Source organism: Urocampus carinirostris, chromosome 7, assembly GCF_059441175.1.
Source record: "Urocampus carinirostris isolate Australia breed hairy pipefish chromosome 7, RoL_Ucar_1.0, whole genome shotgun sequence".
NCBI lineage: Eukaryota > Metazoa > Chordata > Actinopteri > Syngnathiformes > Syngnathidae > Urocampus > Urocampus carinirostris.
Genome location: NC_142355.1, coordinates 37598092 through 37616307, shown reverse-complemented (window position 1 = coordinate 37616307; position 18216 = coordinate 37598092). Strand labels below are relative to the sequence as shown.

Here is an 18216-nt window from a genome sequence, read left to right as displayed (position 1 = left end):
GAGGATTTGGCGATAACAACGATGAAACACGATTTCCACCGACACTTCAATAAAAATCATCTTTATGTTTTTAAGTGCAGTGTGTGAAATAAGTGTTGTTGTCTTTTAGACATGACACTCCAGGGGAAAACGTGTCACGCAGAGACTTTAAAGAGAGGAATAATATATTGGGCCAAAAATGACAATGACAACATAGCGCTTAGAAAAACTGACCTCAGTTATAAAATAGGAATGCGATGAAGAAAAAAGGTACTTTGAAACAACAGTACAACGAAAAGAAGCGCTATAAGACATTTAGCAGCAGCATTTGGAAAAAACACACACACAAAGTATCTATGTGTATATCAGTATTTTTGTAGGATTTCTGAAGTATTACTGTGGTTGTATTTTGTAGTATTTATGTAGTAGTATTTCTGCAGGATTTTGATAATATTTCTGTGGTAGTGGTCTATGCATTCCTTTGAGACTATTTGTGAGTAGGGGCCAAACAGATCAACAGGACTTGATTTGAATTAATGAGAGAAAAAACAGAATGGGGTTGTTTGGTAGAGCCATAAACACATATACATTTTAGATGTATATATATACTGGACTGTCTCAGAAAATTAGAATATTGTGATAAAGTTCTTTATTTTCTGTAATGCAATTAAAAAAACAAAAATGTCATACATTCTGGATTCATTACACATCAACTGAACTATTTCAAGCCTTTTATTATTTGAATATTGCTGATTTTGGCTTACAGCTGAAAAAAACTCAAAAATCCCATCTCAAAATATTAGAATACTTCCTCAGACCAAGTAAAAAAAATAATTTTATAACAGCAAAACTAAATCAAACATTTGAAAATGTCCATTGATGCACGGATTACTGCATCAATCCGGCGTGGCATGGAGGCAATCAGCCTGTGGCATTGCTGAGGTGTTATTGATGCCCAGGATGCTTCGATAGCGGCCTTCAGCTCATTTGCATTTGTAGGTCTGGTGTCTTTCATCTTCTTAACTATACCCCACAAATTCTCGATGGGGTTCAGGTCAGGGGAATTAGCAGGCCAATCAAGGACAGTGATGCCATGGTCAGTGCACCAGTTACTGGTGGTTTTGGCACTGTGGGCAGGTGCCAGATCATGCTGGAAAATGAAATCCTCATCTCCATAGAGCTTTTCAGCAGATGGAAGCATGTAGTGCTCTAAAATCTCTTGGTACACAGTTGCATTTACTCTGGACTTGATGAAACACAGTGGACCAACACCAGCAGCTGACATGGCTCCCCAAACCATTGCTGACTGTGGGAACTTCACACTGGATTTCAAGCAACTTGGATTTTGCTCTTCTCCAGCCTTTCTCCAGACTCTGGCGCCTTGACTTCCAAATGACATGCAAAACCTGCTTTCGTCTGAAAAGAGGACTTTGGACCACTCTGCAACTGTCCAGTGCTTCTTCTCCATAGCCCAAGTCAGACGCTTCTTTTGTTGTCTTGAGTTCAGAAGTGGCTTGATCATGGGAATACGGCTATTGTAGCCCATTTCCCGGACACGTCTGTGAACTGTGGCTTTTGATACCTGGACTCCAGCTTCAGTCCACTGTCTTTGAAGCTCCCTCAAATTCTGGAAGCGGCTCTTCTTCACAATTTTGTTAAGACTGCGGTCATCTCTCTTGGTTGTGCAGCGTTTCCGGCCACATTTTTCCCTTCCAACAGACTTTTTGTGGATATGCTTTGAAACTGCACTCTGTGAACAGCCTGCTCTTTGAGAAATTTCTTTTTGTGTCTTACCCTCCTGATGGAGAGTATCAATGATGGTCCTCTGGACAGCAGTCAGATCAGCAGTGATTTAGTTTACTGAACCAAGCTGAGTGTTTTTAAGGCTCAGGAAACCCTCGCAAGGTGTTTCGAGTTAATTAGATGATTCAGGTGATTAGTTGAATAGCCTACTTGTATACTTTTTCATGATATTCTAATATTTTGAGATAGGATTTTTGAGTTTTCTTAAGCTGTAAGCCAAATTCAGCAATATTAAAATAATAAAAGGCTTGAAATAGTTCAGTTGATGTGTAATGAATCCAGAATGTATGAAATTTTTGTTTTTTTAATTGCATTACAGAAAATAAAGAACTTTATCACAATATTCTAATTTTCTGAGACAGTCCAGTATATATATATATATATATATATATATATATATATATATATATACATGTCCATCCATTATCTGCACCGCTTATCCTCAGTAGGGCAGCGGGGGTGCTGGAGCCCATCCCAGCTATTTTCGGGCAGTGGGCAGGGAACACCCTGAACTGCTTGCCAGCCAATCGCAGGGCACACAGAGACAGACAACTCGCTCACTCATTCACACCTAGGGACAATTTGGACCGGACAATTAACCTGACATGCATGATTTTGGACTGTGGGAGGAAACCGGAGTGCCCGGAGAAAACCCACGCAAGCACGGGGAGAACATGAAAACTCCCCACAGGAAGGTTGGTAGCTGGATTTGAACCATGACCTCAGAACTCTGCCACACACGCCGCCGTCCTGCCCTATATGTATATATATATATATATATATATATACTGTATCTTAGATATCAGTGTGTGAAGTGTGTGTGAATGGGTAAGTGTGAAGTACGTAGAAAGCACTGTGGGAGGTCTTCACCGACTTGAAAAGCGCTATATAGAGTAAATGCAGGCCATTTACCATTTTAATAATGAAATACTCCATTAAGTAGTTGTACGTTTAGGTCAGAAGGGCCTAAAAAGTTAATTCAGAAACAACTTCCTTCCAAATATAGTTTTTTTTTCATGTCTACATTATGGCCTCATCAAAATATCGACATGCTATTGGCCCAACTACCTCCCACAATGCCTTTGTCTTTATTCAGTTCTGAAACCTGTGAAGACTTGGTGAGTTAGAGCGAAAAATACTGCTTTTTTTTTTTGCTGCAATTATTCGCAACGGGTACCGAGAGGATGCTGAAAGGAGAAACTAAAACATGTTGTAGCCAATGAGGATCCGGACAATTATTTACCTCCTATGACTTGACGTTTAGATGCGTGGACATAGATGCACATCCAACAAGACGCATGGGTTTTAGGAGGTTAAGAATAAGGAGTTTATTAAAGCACGGGAATCCTTTCAGGTCATGACAATTCTCGCAAGTGGAAGTTTTTAAATCAGTTTTCATTTTAATCCGTTGTCTATTCCCTCCTCTGCATCCACCTGTTACTCCACTTGACCAGCTTAAGTTACTAAAGTGAAATTAAATATAATTTTCCTATTTATTTATACATTACATTTAATTAGAGAAACAGATATGACACATAGGCAGTACTTACTATATATGTTTTTTATTTTTGTGGGGCCCCAGTCCGGAGCTAATTAGCAGTTTTCTATCCCCCGCTATTCAGCATTTCAACTTGCAATCCCCACCTGGGTTATCCTGGGGATCTACTGCACCAGTGCTTAATACAGTAAATCAAAGCACGGAGTGGTCCAAAATATAATCGATCAAGTAAAGAACAGTCATGAAAAACAAAACGACAAATTATTTCTACTGTTGTTTCTCAGTCCATTGCCGTTTCGAAAACCAATCCGGTACAAAACGTCCGTCATTCCCGCCATCACTCGGCTTTCTTCTCTCTGGTCGCCGTAAAAGCGCTCCAAACTTCGGTGTAGAGCAGCGTGCCCGCGAAAACTACGACCGTGCCGGCCCAGTGCCAGGCGGTGAAGGGGTTTTGGAAGTAGACGATGGAGAAGATGAGGCTGAGGAACTTCCTCAGCGTCACCACGAGAGTGACGCTAAGCGAGGCGCACTCAGTGGTCAGGATGAAGACGCCGCGGATGCAAACGTACCTGAAAGTGGATCGTTAAGGGCGGGAAACCGTGAAAACTGTTGGACGCCGACAGCGGGAGAAAATTAAAAAAGATACTGTGTGATGATGTTGACCAGCAGGTAGATCCACATCACTGGAACATTTAGTTGGACGAGTGGAACGAGGACTGGAGCTGCACGGGAGATTTGTTTGTTTCGGCCAAAAACAAAGCAAAACAGATTGATATACTTTCATTTTTTGGATGAGTATGTTTGATAAATGATGGTTTACGACATGGGAGAGAAGTTATTAGACCGAATATAGTTATCAGGGTTCCTACAGCTTGAGGCAGGTTAAATTCAAGACTTTTGAATTATTTTTTAGATCAAATTTAAGGCCAAGTCAACAGGAAAACTCACAATTGAAACAAAAAAGCAAAAAACAAATATTTTTTGCACACGATACGTCCTGCTTCGTACACATGACCAGGGATAGCTATTAGCCATGGAGAAAAACGTTAGTCTGTCATGATTACCGATGTAAATCAGCTGTGCCTGCTCTTTTGGCGCCAACCACCGCGGGTTCTGATTGGCTCCCTGTCACTATCTGTACCCTGTCCTGTTAGTCCCCTGTTGTCAGTCTGTCTGCAATCCTTTGTGGACCCTGACTCCCACCTGTGCGGTCTGTCTCCGGCTGAGACCCGTTTTGATTCTGACCACGTCTGTTCTCCAGTCCAGACTTACGACCCATTTTTTATCCCTACTACGTCTGCTCTCCTGTCCCCTTACAACTCCTTTCCGACCCCGACCACGTTGTTGCTCTGCTGTCCCAACTATCGACACGTTTTTCCGTCCTTGACACCGCCATTGCTCCCTATGGAAGATCCACTTCATGTTCGGATCACAAACAGAGTACAAGAGCGACTTGCTTCCCGTGCCTAGCGAATGCCGGATCGTGGGCGCACCCCTTCCTCTTTCCTTTAATAAAACTTATCAGGAACGTAACGCAATTGGGTCCTGTTTCCATTCTGGTCCTGACATCGTAGGACAGCCACTTCTCATGAAATGTCCACTTCCCGGGCACGGTCCAAAGTAAAGGTCTCTGTCCCAAGTTGCTCTGTGTATTGTGGGTGGAACTAAGACCCGAGTCTACTCTAAAAGGCCCGACTGAAACCACATCACCGTTTTGAAAGTTTTGAAATTGGTGTCACACCATGTTGCCACGAAAGTAAATCGCTGAATTATCAAAAAAAGACAATTTATAAATGTTACACATTTTTTTATAGTTCATACAAATATAAATCTTATGAATGGGTTCACATGTTTAAGACTTTCAAAAATTGGATTAAGACATTTAAATGCAGATTAAGGCTTTATTTTTAGAATAATGAATTTTAAAGCCTTTTAAGACTTTTCAAGGATCTGTAGGAACTCTGGTTGTAATATCCCTTTTATTCGGGTGAATGAGGACCGGAACCCGACACACAGTATTGGCCACAATGGCATGCTTCTCTCCTTTCTCTCAGCAATAGTCGACCCGGGATAATGGATCACGCCCATGCATGTGCAATACATTTCAGGCAGGCCAGAACAAATGTATTTTCTGCCGGTCCCTGCTTGCAGAAATTGAACTTACTACTTTGACTGAAGTAGACGCAGTAGTTGTAGATGTCCGTAGAGAGGAGCAGGAAGCCAGGCAGAGGCAGGAAGTGCTACAAAATCAAAAAATATGCCATTCAAAAGACTAAATCTGCCTTTCAAAATAAAATACTCACGTTATAAAAGAGAGCCTCTCTGGAGTGCTTCCCGTACTTCTTGTAAAGCGTCTCCTGGAAAATTCCCATCCGCGCCGACATGAGCAGCGCGAACGTCAACATGGCGATTCCTGAACAGAGGCTGACCAATCAGATCGGTCGACCGGGACAAACGACCCGATTGGTCGACACAACTCGATGGACAAACTGACTTTCAATGGCATTCAAGATTCTTCTTCTTTTTTTTTTTTTTTAAAGGGCTCTACCGCTCGAAAACCACTTTAAAATCCTAAAACACACTAAAATAAATTATTTAAAACAAAACCGGATTAAAGTACTAATAAATGTGAAAAGTTTACAAATAAAAAAATTATTCTTTGACTATAATAATAATAAACTACAAAAAACAATGAACATGATAGTTTTTCATTTAAAAACACTAACAAACAAAAAATCTTTTTAAAAAGCAACAAGCTAATTAGCGAGATGAATTTACGACATGAATAATGTAACAATCATAAAGGAAAAAAATAACTTCATAAATTTAAGTCAAAATAGAATTTAAATTAAAAAATACTAATAAACGTGCAAAATTTACAAATAAAAAAGCAATTATTATTATTCTTCTATTGAAATATTAAGACACTGGCAAAATTGACCATTTAGAATAAAATGTAAACATTTCATATTTTGTTTATACAAAATTATTCCCATTTTCACGACTGTAAGGCGCAGCTAAAAGCCTTTATTTTTTTTAAAAAGCCGACCATGCGCCTTATAGTACGGTGCGCCTTATATATGGATCAGAATTAAGTCGCAAGGTCACGCAACTAAAGGCAAGCGGCCGCCGACTCCATTTCCCCCCGTAGGCGAATAAGTCCGCGGTGTATGCTGGGATATATACACCGGCGTTTCATTTCCTAACCAATGTGTCAATCATCATTTGAATCGGTCACTATTGGCTAAAGTTATCCGCAGGTAAAGGAGGCGGGTCCTTTTAAGCATTTCCAGGCTTGCATAGGCTAAAGGAGGGCAAAACAAAGATGAATGTGAATCACACGTTAGGTTGGGCTAAGGCATGGAGAAAACCTTTTTTACTCGTCTGTATTTGTAAGGAATTATGGGGCTAAACAGAAAGCTAGCAACAAGCAACGTCTATCGATGCAGAGATGCTTTTCGCGCGTATTTTTCCTTATATTTGTCGGCATTATTGCGTGATTTAGAGTACGAAAATATTTAACACGGTTGGATTTACGACTCTAACGGATGTTAGAGGACCAGGGTTGCTTCTTATTATTGAACGTGATGGCTGCAAGACGACTTTGGTGAGCTACCCCGGCTTTACATTTCCCCAGTATCTTGTTTCAGACTGATTTTTATGTTTCTGTCTATTTTGAAATTCAAATCAATTCAAAGTCCTATGCCCAGTAAAGAACCATGTTTCCCTGCACAATGAAATTCGTACTTTGCTGTCCACACCGTTGCCAGCGAAAAAGAAAATAGAAACTAAGAAATGGTTGGCATTTCTTGAATCCCAAGAGTTTAAACGTCCTAATGATATGTGAAATGACACATTTGAGTGATTGGTGACATCGTACAGACACCGCGTCTGTACGTATCTGGGACGCTTATTTGCTTCTTTACGAGCCGTCGTAATGTTAAGGGGTTAAAATAGTTTGAATGAACTTCTGACTGTTTGGTTGACGTTCCCACTGTAGCGCCTTATATTCAGTCTGGTGTGCCTTAGGTAAGGAATATATACGACATTTTAGGCTGTGCGCCTAATAACCTGGTGCGCCTTATAATCGTGAAAATACGGTACATAAAATAATAAATATGCCAATTCAATTCTATTAAATTAAAATACTGCCATGTGCAAAAGTTTGCCGATGACACTGCGATCGTGGGATGTATCAGAAACGGGCAGGAGGAGGAGTACAGGAAATTGATTCAGGACTTTGTCCGATGGAGCGACGCAAACCACCTGCACCTAAACACCACCAAGACCAGAGAGATGGTGGTGGACTTCAGGAGAACCAGAACTCACCCGGTTCCTGTAACCATCAAGGGAGAATGTGTAGAATTTGTCCAGACCTACAAATACCTGGGTGTGCAGCTGGACAACAAACTGGACTGGACTGCCAACACAGAAGCTCTATGTAGGAAAGGGCAAAGCCGACTTTACTTCCTCAGAAGGCTGGCCTCCTTCAACATCTGCAAAAAGCTCCTGAAAATATTCTATGAGACAGTAGTGGCAAGCGCCCTCTTCTATGCGGCAGCGTGTTGGGGAGGCAGCATCAAGAAGAAGGATGCCTCTCGTCTCAATAAACTGGCTAGGAAAGCGAGCTCTGTTGTGGGCAAAGAGCTGGACAGCCTAACAACAGCAGCTGAGAGACAGGCACTGAAAAAGCTGAGGTCAATCATGGACAATCCATCGCATCCGCTTCACAGCATTATCTCCGGACAGAAGAGCAGTTTCAGTGACAGACTGCTGTCACTGTCTTGTACTACGGACAGACTGAAGAGTTCTTTTCTTCCTCATGCCATGAGGCTCTTTAACTCCACCCGGCAGAGTAAAGGCCCACATTAAACCACACCACCTACATTGGATCTTACTGCATTATGTGTAGCACTATTTAGTTAATCTATATAACATGCTAAAGTGGGCATTTGCACGTCACACTGGGTATTTGTATATTGTTTTCTTTTGGCTTTATTATTGTATTGTTCTCAGCTCAGGGATGCTGCTGGAAATGTGAATTTCCCTTAGGGGATGAATAAAGTATCTATCTATCTATCTATCTATCTACTAAAAAAAAAAACAAATTAACAAAATTCAGTTGTCAAAATATATATAGAAAAACAATCATAATCCTGCAATATATACAACTCAAAATATAAAAACATACAAGTCCGAAAGAAAATATATCTTAATATCAGTTTGGTGATTTTGCATTTGGCTGCATTTACAATTGTTTTATCAAGCATTCATTCAATTTATCAAATGTTACCCAAACTGAACATTTTAAAGCATATCACCAAATTTAGTGCTTTAAAAACAGCCGTAACATAACATTTTGATTGAATTTTATAAAACTAAAATAAAACAGTCTATGTTCAAACAAATATCAAATTAAATGGAACATGTAAAAATCCATTTATGCATGTATATTTCTTGATAAAAACAAAGAAATACATAAAAAATGAAGTCCCTGAAGCAGGGGTCAGCAATCCAAAATGTTGAAAGACCAAACAACAAACAAACACATTTGCCAGGCGCCTCAAAACATTAAAATCCAAGAAATGCAATCAAGAAATCTATTTTTGATTGGCATTTTTATTTTGAGGATTAAAAAAAATCAACACTAAAAGTGCACAACATGCCCCTGAATGCAGCATGCTTTTATTACAAAAAAAAAATTGCGACCTTTTGAAACGGTAAATAAAGTCACTTATTACTGTTTACATTTGATTTATGTGACAATATTTTTCTCTTTTAAGCTTTGTGGTCCATGGCGGATCACACACATGACACGTCCCCTTTGAAAGTGTGGGGCTTAGACAGTAGACACGGGAGAGAGGGAAACAAGCGAAGGAGAACTGTGCTCGTTGAAAATGTAATATGTGTCTGAAACCAGATTAAAAGAAAAAATCTCCCCCATCTTCTTCAATTTGTAAACATGTTTGGAAAAGCGCCAGAAAGCCACTCGCCCGCGGGTTGCCGACCCCCGCCCCAGGTATTTTGTCCACTGCGTGTTTGGAAACCAGTCTAAGGTGAGCTCACCTACAAGCCAACGCAAGAAGGCGTAAAAGCCCTGCTCCTCCGAGCCCTCTTTGTCCAAGTTCTGCACAAACACAAGATCACCGGTAACTGAAAAATGGACCGAGAGGATACCAGCATGGCTCCGGTCACAGTTATGGAGAGAAGACTAGATAGGACGCGCGCCTCTGATGGGCTTGCCTTCTGTGAGCCTAAGCTAGTTGGTCAAACTATCGGCGTCTTCCAGGACAGAGCCAAAAAAATCCGGTTCATTGAGCTGCCAATGGATCCATTCAAAGCTGTACCATAATGCACTGGAAAGCTGCAATAACCTTACATAGGTATACATGTTTTTGCCTCTACTTTTGTTGTATTATTTAATCTTATTGAGAGCTTCGGTAGCTCCAGTCCCTCTTGGTGGCTTACATTGTTTCAATGTTTTTTCAAAATAGGGCTGACCACATCGCCAAACTCACTTACATTGATGTACTAGGTGGAAGTAAGAAAACACGAAAAATATTCTTGTGAAACTCTCTTTCAGGGGTTTCTAGAGCTGTTTTTTTTATTTTAAACCTTCATGTGGCAAGTGACCATACTGTATAGGGTCAATTCAGTCAAAACAAGGTGAATAACTTATTTTGTGTGTTTTTTTCCAAATATTTTTATAAATACAGTAAAAGATTTTTTTAACCTATAGTGGCGGGTGAATGTATGGTGGGAAGCACAGCAGCGCAGTAGTCAGCGCGTGTGCGGCACAGTTCTGAGGTCATGAGATCGAACCTCCTGTGTGGAGTTTGCATGTTCTCCCCGTGCTTGTGTGGGTTTCCTCCCACATTCCAAAAACATGCATGTTAGGTTAATTGGCCGGTCCAAATTGTCCCTGGGTGTGAATGAGCGAGTGAGTTGTCCGTCTCTGTGTGCCCTGTGATTGGCTGGCAACCGGTTCAAGGTGTCCCCTGCCCGCTGCTTGAGGACAGCAGAGATGGGCTCCAGCACCCCCTAGACCATACTGAGGATAAGCGGTGCAGATAACGGATGGATGGATATATATATATATATATATATATATATACATATATATATGGTTATTCATTTACCCAGTCGAAAATTTAGGTGTCATATTTGACCCCGATCTGTCCTTTTCAAAGACACATTACTAGAACAGCTTTTTTCCATCTTCGCAACATTGCTAAAATTCTCAGTTAGATGCGGAGATTATAATTCATGCGTTTGTTACCTCCCGTCTCGATGACTGTAATGCACTACTCTCCGGTCTCCCGAAGTCCAAAATTATGAGCCTTCAGCTAGTGCAAAATGCTCTAGCGAGGCTTTTAACTAAGACAAGAAAGTTTGATCACATGACCACGGTTTTAGCTAACCTGCATTGGCTCCCTGTAAGCTTAAGATGTGATTTTAAGGTTCTGTTGGTAGTATACAAAATCATGCATGGACTTGCTCCCTTATATCTTTCAGATTGAATTTCCCCCTATGTTCTGGTCCTGGAGCCTTTGCTCTGAAAACGCTGGTCGACTAGTGATCCCAAGAGCCAAGAAGAGATCCGCAGGTTCGAGAGCGTTCTCCATCCGGGCCCCGGTGTTGTGGAATGCTCTTCCCCCTGAGGTTCTATCTGCAACCTCAATGAAAATGTTTAAATCTAAGCTTAAAACACACTTCTACTCTATAGCATATGAATAAACTATATTTTATGTTAACAATATCTGTGTATTATTTGCCCTCATGTAGGTTTTAGATGAGGGGATGGTGTCATAATAATCTGTGGTTTGCAATAGTCTTTGATACGTGAAGCCCTTTGAGACCCTTTGTGATTAAGGGCGTCACAAATAAAGATGACTTGACTTGGCTTTGCTAAATACAAATAATTCATTGTTTTAAAAAAAAGAAAGTTGCATTTTTTTAAAGGTGTAAAGGGACAGTGTGTATTATTTAGTGCCTCATAGTGGTACAAAAAACTTTAAATCAGTAAAAAAAAAAAAAGATTTGAATAATAGGCAAACATAGATGAACTATCACACCAATGTTATTTTTTATTTTTCCGGTTTCCTCCCACATTCCAAAGACATGCATTTCAGGTGGATTGGCCGGTCCAAATTGTCCCTAGGTGTGAATGAGCGAGCGAGTTGTCTGTCCCTGTGTGCCCTGCGATTGGCTGGCAACCAGTTCAGGGTGTCCCCTGCCCACTGCACGATGATTACTGGGATGGGCTCCAGCACCCCGCGACCCTACTGTGGATAAGTGGTGCAGCTGATGAGATGAGATGAAATTTGTTTTTCTTTTACATAAATGGAATCCGCCACGTTTTTCTGCTGTGACGCTGGTTTTCGTTCGCATGAGACAACAGTGCCTTCTAGTGGTCAAATATCACTAAGGCTTTAAAATATACAGTACCGGTACTCTTAACACCGATTTTGAATTGTAGGTTTTTCATTAAGTTTTATATTAAGTGTTAAAATTTCAATGCAGCATTTTGTAACTTGTTGATAAATTGTTTTAATATATTGTGTGGGAAAAAATTGTGGGTTTTTTCTGTATTCTTACCAACATGAAAATCAGATGTTAAATAAGCAAGTCATGATTTCTTTTCAATGTACGCTCAATTCATGAAAGGGTACGTTGACCCGACCAATGTGTCTGCCATGGAAGCATGCTAGTTAGGGAGATCATTTCTTCCTTATGCCATGCGGCTCTTTACTTACACCTAGGGGAGTAAAAGCCCACACTAACACCCCCCCCCCACACACACACACATTTGCACATTACCCTATTCTTATTACAGAGTGTATTTTGCGTAGCACTATTGAAATACTCTATATCAACACGTTATATTGGGTATTTTGTATTCTATACATTTTATTTTATTTTTCAACACAAGGACACTGCTGGAAGTGTGAATTTCCCTACGGGGACGAATGAAGTATCTATCTATCTATCTATCTAGTTAGAGGGCTGCTACAGTGTGCCGACCTATCTAGTCTCCTATATAGATCTGTAGCTCCACTTACCACTTGCTTGGCGGACATGACAGTGCAGATGAAGATGCCGGCGGACACTAAAGCGATGGACAAATATTTGCTGGTCGAATACCTGCAGGACCAAAAAGGACATAATCTGAATGTTATTGGGGGGGGGGGGTGTGTGATGGCACTCACCTTTTCTTCAGGATGACGACGCCCAGGATCATGTTGGCGATGAGAGAGCCCTGCAAGCGATCCCAGAACATCACAATAAAAACGGAAGAATAATTGTCTTTAATGTCATTGTGTTGTCCTCACGGCAAATGTTTTTGTTCAATTAACTTTATATATATATATATATATATATATATATATATATATATTTTTTTTTTTTTGAATGGGGCAGCACGGCAGCGCAGTGGTTAGCGCGTGTGCGGCACAGTTCTAAGGTCTTGGGAACCTCCTGTGTGGGTTAAAATCCAGCTACCGGACTAACTGTGCGGAATTTGTATGTTCTCCGCACTTGCGTGGGTTTCCTCCGGGCACTCCGGTTTCCTCCTACATTCCAAAGACATGCATTTCAGGTGGATTGGCCGGTCCAAATTGTCCCTAGGTGTGAATGAGTGAGCGAATTGTCTGTCCCTTTGTGCCCTGCGACTGGCTGGCAACCAGTTCAGGGTATCCCCTGCCCACTGCCCGATGATTGCTGGGATGGGCTCCAGCACCCCGGCGACCCCACTGAGGATAAGCGGTGCAGCTAATGAGATGAGATGAGATTTTTGAATGGTTGGCAATGATGCAGATACCAGCTTAGCTGGGGCAGGCACACATTCTAGCTTTATCAGCTGGAATATTAGAGGAATGGGTGATCCTGTGAAAAGATCTAAGGTTTTTAAACATTTGAAACGGTTGAATTCTGCCGTAGTAATTTTGAAGGAGACCCTTCTTCGCATTAAGGATCACCGTCAATTGCACTGCTCTTGGGTAAGCCAAGTTTTTTTGTTTAAATTTCAATTTGAAGTCAAGTGGGGTTGCCATTTAAATAAATAAAATATACAATTTTTACCTACGAAAGTCACTTTGGAAACAAATCAAAGGTATTTAGCTGTAGCTGGTTTGTTGACTTCTGAAAAGGCTATTTTGACACTATGTCAACCATTCTCTGGGTGAATTTACAGCCTTCCCCGTCAGTAGCAATATTTGGTATAACACTTCTGTTTCATTGAATTACACTCAATAGGATATCATAGCCTTCATATTGTTGCTAGCGAAGCCGTGTTATTTTACTACATTGGAAATCACAAACGTACCCTTCATTTTCTTTGTGGCTCAAGGACAACATGTCTTTTTTTAAAACTTGAAAAGATCAAGTACACTTTGAGAGGATCCACCATGCAATTCTTAAAAAATGGCTTCCCCTAAATCCTGAAACACTTGCCCTCCTAGATGCGTGCCCGATGTTGTAGCTTTTTTGTTGTTGTTGTGTGTGTATGTTCTTAAGTACACACACACTTAGTTAACCAAATTAAGTCGAGCCGAGGCGGGGCTAGGGTGGCGGGAGGGTTGGTGTTCATGTCTGTGTTTGCATACGTATACTATGCTATCATTTGACAATCCTCTACCTCGCAATTTCGTGAGGTACGATCTTTTTTTTTTTTTTACATATGCACTTGTTGTAAAAAAGTACAATGGATGTTCAATTATAATTGTACATCCTGTTGTAACAAAATAAAAAAAATAAAAATTGGGCAGCACGGCGGGGCAGTGGTTAGCGCGTGTGCGACACAGTTCTGAGGTCATGAGACCAAACCCCCTGTGTGGAGTTTGCATATTCTACCCGTGCTTGCGTGGGTTTCCTCCGGGCACTTCGGTTTCCTCCCACATTCCAAAACCATGCATGTCAGGTTCATTGGCCGGTCCAAATTGTCCCTAGGTGTGAATGAGCGAACAAATTGTCTGTCCCTGTGTGCCCTGCGACTGGCTAGTAACCAGTTCAGGGTGTCCCCTGCCCACTGCCCGAAGGTAGCTGGGATGGGCCCCAGCACCCCCGCGACCCAACTGAGGATAAGCAGTGCAGATAATGGATGGATGGATGGAAATTAAAAAAAAACGCCACACCTGCTCTCCAGCCAAACTCTGATTTTCTAGCACATTTTATTTCCCTGTGTCATGTTAGGTTTTATAACATTTATGAAATAAGAAAAATAGCCTGTGTCCAATATCAACAAATGTACCACTTTAAACTTGTCTCCTTCCTGCAATACCTTAAGATTGTTGAGGTTCATTTTGACCTTCATTTTATTCATCTTTTTTTTTTTTTAAATAAGGTGCAAGTAGTTATTCGGTAAAAATGTCACAAAATACTGCAAACATTACTCTGATAAAAGAGACATTATAATATTCTTTATAATTGATCTTATTTCTCTCTTGCAAGTCTTTTATGACATGTTTATGCTGGAAGGCCTAGTCTTCTTGTTGTAAACAATGTCAAACACACTAAAGTAAATCCCAATTGTAATTTCTTACCGATCGAAAGATCATGTGCAGCGGCATTGCGATGTTGAAGTTGAGAGCGTAGTTGTTGATCACGCTGACGGTGAAGAACATTGTCACCATGATCACGTAGTTTCTGGAGAAGACCAAGAAGAACACGCCAGGTAAGCGAAGGGGAGACGTTCCAGCTAGACTGGTGCTCACCTGACGGGGATGGCGGGCTTCTTGCTGCCCAGACGCGCCTCAAAGATGAAGCCCTCCAAGGCAATGAACAAAAACTGTGCGAAGGTGACGATGTTGCCGCATCCTGGAAACTCTCTGGCCGTTTGTTAGAGAAATACCAATTAAATCATCGATCAAACTAATATTCTGCATTTACAAATAACATAAAAAACGACTAAACCCTGTTTCTCCAGGCCGCTAACTGATAATACTTCTTTATGACTGCACAATATGAAAACCCAATACAAACGTGTCTTTTTGTTTACAATCACATTATTATTACGCCGCGTTGGTAGACATGCCCCCCAAAAAAGTAGAGTTGGAGAGACTACAGCTGGACTTCTATCAATTGATCAATAATTACTTTGTCAGTATTAACTATCTTGACTAGATATTGTTATAAGATATAGATGTTGCAAAACGTGCAAATTATTATGTGTTCGTAGCAGGAAAATCTGTTACCTATAAAACAATGATGCAAGTGCTAAATGACACACATGCCTTTGCTAAAAAAAACATAAATCCCTCATTCTTATCAAGTGGCATTATCTTAGCTGTACACATTAGTACCTATAATAAAATAGATAAACAAATGCCGTCATGTGGAGAGGAAAGGACATCGGGCAAATGTCAGAAGTTAAAGCTCAAGTGGTGTGTCAATAAAAGCCAGGTTTTAAGCATCTTTAAACCTGTTGATAACACTCGGTCACTATTCTGTAACGCTGCAGAATTTAGGTCAATTCAAACGATAAGCCTGAGATTTTTAAGATACAAGCTTGCAATGGAAAATATTCAACTGGAAAAAGAAGGATGCAAATTGCAGCAAGTCCATGCAAGTCTGCATGCGTGTCACTTACCTGACAAGCAGCTCCAAAGACACCACATTACTGCAGCATCCCACAAAAACCAAAATTATTGCAAACACAGTACCCATGTCGGCTCACGTGTGTGCAGGAAAAACGAGTTTTATAAGAAAAGCGTAAAAAGAAACATGCCTGCAAGTGAGCAGACAGGAGAGTTTGATACGGAAGCAAACTCACCTTCACACAGCCGACCACTTCCGGGTTTCCAGTCGCTTATGGGAATAGTAGTTCGAGTTTGGAAAAACAAATAGTGCGAAATATCCATCCCCGAGGCAACATTGGTCCCTGTTTTGTAGATGTTTAACATACTTTATTTGTATTTAAAAATCCGTATGTTTTGTAAACACTTCCTCTAAAAAGAGCGAACTGACAATAGAGATTCCTGTGTTTATCGGCGTTGACGTTGCGGATCACGGTTGATTAGCACCCGGCGTGGTTTTTGAACTGTGTACTTTATGATCAAGGCATAGAAGCTAAGTACTTAGCTTGGCCGGCTTTGATGCTAGGCTCTTAGCTTGGCCTTTGAAGTCACTATCTATGATTTTTGCATCCTGGAGATGGAGTATGAGCTTGCTCTGTCCACTCCACGCATCGGCCCGGTATTGCAGTACCTCCGGGAACGGTGCATTCGCAATGATCGCAGCAAGGCTATAGGGCTAGGACCTTAGCTTGGCCTTTTGGCTGGTGTCCCGGCTTCTAGGCTTTGTAGCGTATTATGAACTGACCGATAACGGATAATGGATAATGAATAACGAAGATAGATCAATAACCCTTAAAAACCCCATTTAGCTTTAGTAGTGTTAAAAGTGTCGATAAAAATGTTCAAACCTCATATTGTTAGAATATGATATATTGAAATTGTGAATGTAATTAATAGCTGTTAAAAATGTCGGTAAATAATTGTCAAAACGTCATATTGTCAGATATAACGAAATTGTGAATATGCTTAATTGCTGTTAAAATTGTCGAGGAAAAATTGTTCAAACCTCACATTGTTTATTTGCTGTTAATAGTGTCAATAAAATGGTTAAATTTTTTTTAGCTTTAGTAGCTAGCAAGGTAGCGCCGATTTCGTCATAAACTATTTCCTGTCCCCCCCAAAATCCCAATAGTTCAGAAAATGTCACTGAGCACAAGCATCTCTTCCCTCACGACTCTCTTCCATTTTTTAACCTGCTTACTTATATTTTGACGTCAAAAGTCCCTTTAGTCAATGAGAAGGCACTTAAGTAAAAAGCGGAAGTGAGGACGCCATAAACAACCTGCGTTATTTTGCAAATGTTTTCAACAAATGTGTTGCTTTGGTCCAATCTTTAAACATGATAAACATTCCCAATATGCAGGTAATATATAATATTTGTTTTAATCTACCCCCTGTGTTGAGTCTAACTTGTCATAATGATTATTTATCTTTTTACTCACTTTATTAATCTTTAGTTTCTTTTTCTTTTTTTGCTGCAACACTGTGCATGCTTGTTTGACTGTTTCATGTCAATTGTGTTTGTAATGATGCAATGTTCAATTTTTAAAAAGCGTTAAAAATTGATTTTGAAATGAGTTAACGGTCATAATTTCATACATATTCATTTATGAATCTGTTGATTCGTTTTATGTGATAAAATATGGATTTGATAATTGTTGATTCATTACAGCTCTTGACCAGCGTAATAAAATACATATTTGCTGTTAAAATACAATGACCCATGATGATTGGTGTCATATATTTAGGTTTAATGTGTTTTTCTATTTAGATGAATTATGTAATTTATCATTTCTATAATCTGTTTGGAAAAATTTAATCTGCAATGTGTTGTTTTTCTTATTCTTTCATTAAAAAAAACACAGCATCCCGTGCATTTAGGCAAGAGTCGAAATCTCGCTATAGAAAACATGAGTTTAGTTTACCATGACTCCTATACAGTACTCCCGTCGTGTAGCATTATTCTTAATTAAAAATTAAAAAAACGAATTGTTTTCCCCCATTTTTCCTGTGTTTTATTTGTTTATTTTTTTATTTCAAATGAACTTTTCCCCTTTTAGATAGATAGATAGATAGATAGATAGATAGATACTTTGTTCATCCCCGAAGGGAAATTCACATTTCCAGCAGCATCCCTGAGCTGAGAACAATCGAGAACAATCGAAAATAACACGGGAGCTGCTGGAGTGGCTGCCTTGAATTCACTTGAAAAGTTATTCTTCTTAATCCTTGAAATATTTTCTCTATATTATTCTTTTGTTAAGATTTGGTTCTGAAATGTATTGGTACTCTTCGTAAACATTATTTTTTTTCAACACTTTTCAAATATTTTTTAATTTTCACTTTCAAAGTGATGTACTGAGT

The 18216-nt window shown here is 40.0% G+C and overlaps 1 protein-coding gene and 1 pseudogene across 3 annotated transcripts; one reads left to right on the top strand and one right to left on the bottom strand.

The window, feature by feature from the left end:
- Positions 1–3328: 3328 nt before the first annotated feature.
- Positions 3329–16406, bottom strand: slc35b4 (solute carrier family 35 member B4). Of its 3 annotated transcripts, none has more exons than XM_088340878.1 (10): positions 16050–16406; positions 14992–15105; positions 14821–14923; positions 12490–12539; positions 12343–12424; positions 9347–9407; positions 5584–5693; positions 5445–5520; positions 3927–4029; positions 3329–3849 (listed from the first exon to the last, which is right to left on the bottom strand). In XM_088340878.1, exons 3-10 carry the CDS (start codon positions 14908–14910, stop codon positions 3618–3620), a joined length of 804 nt encoding a protein of 267 aa, XP_088197004.1. In that variant the 5' UTR covers positions 14911–14923; positions 14992–15105; positions 16050–16406; the 3' UTR covers positions 3329–3617. The 3 variants fall into 3 exon arrangements, with proteins under 3 accessions (XP_088197004.1, XP_088197002.1, XP_088197003.1); XM_088340876.1 differs by lacking the exon at positions 16050–16406 and adding an exon at positions 15867–16043; XM_088340877.1 differs by lacking the exon at positions 16050–16406 and adding an exon at positions 15867–16043 and having other exon boundaries at positions 3927–4002.
- On the top strand, positions 16368–16505 carry LOC148363256 (U2 spliceosomal RNA; annotated as a pseudogene).
- Positions 16506–18216: the final 1711 nt, after the last annotated feature.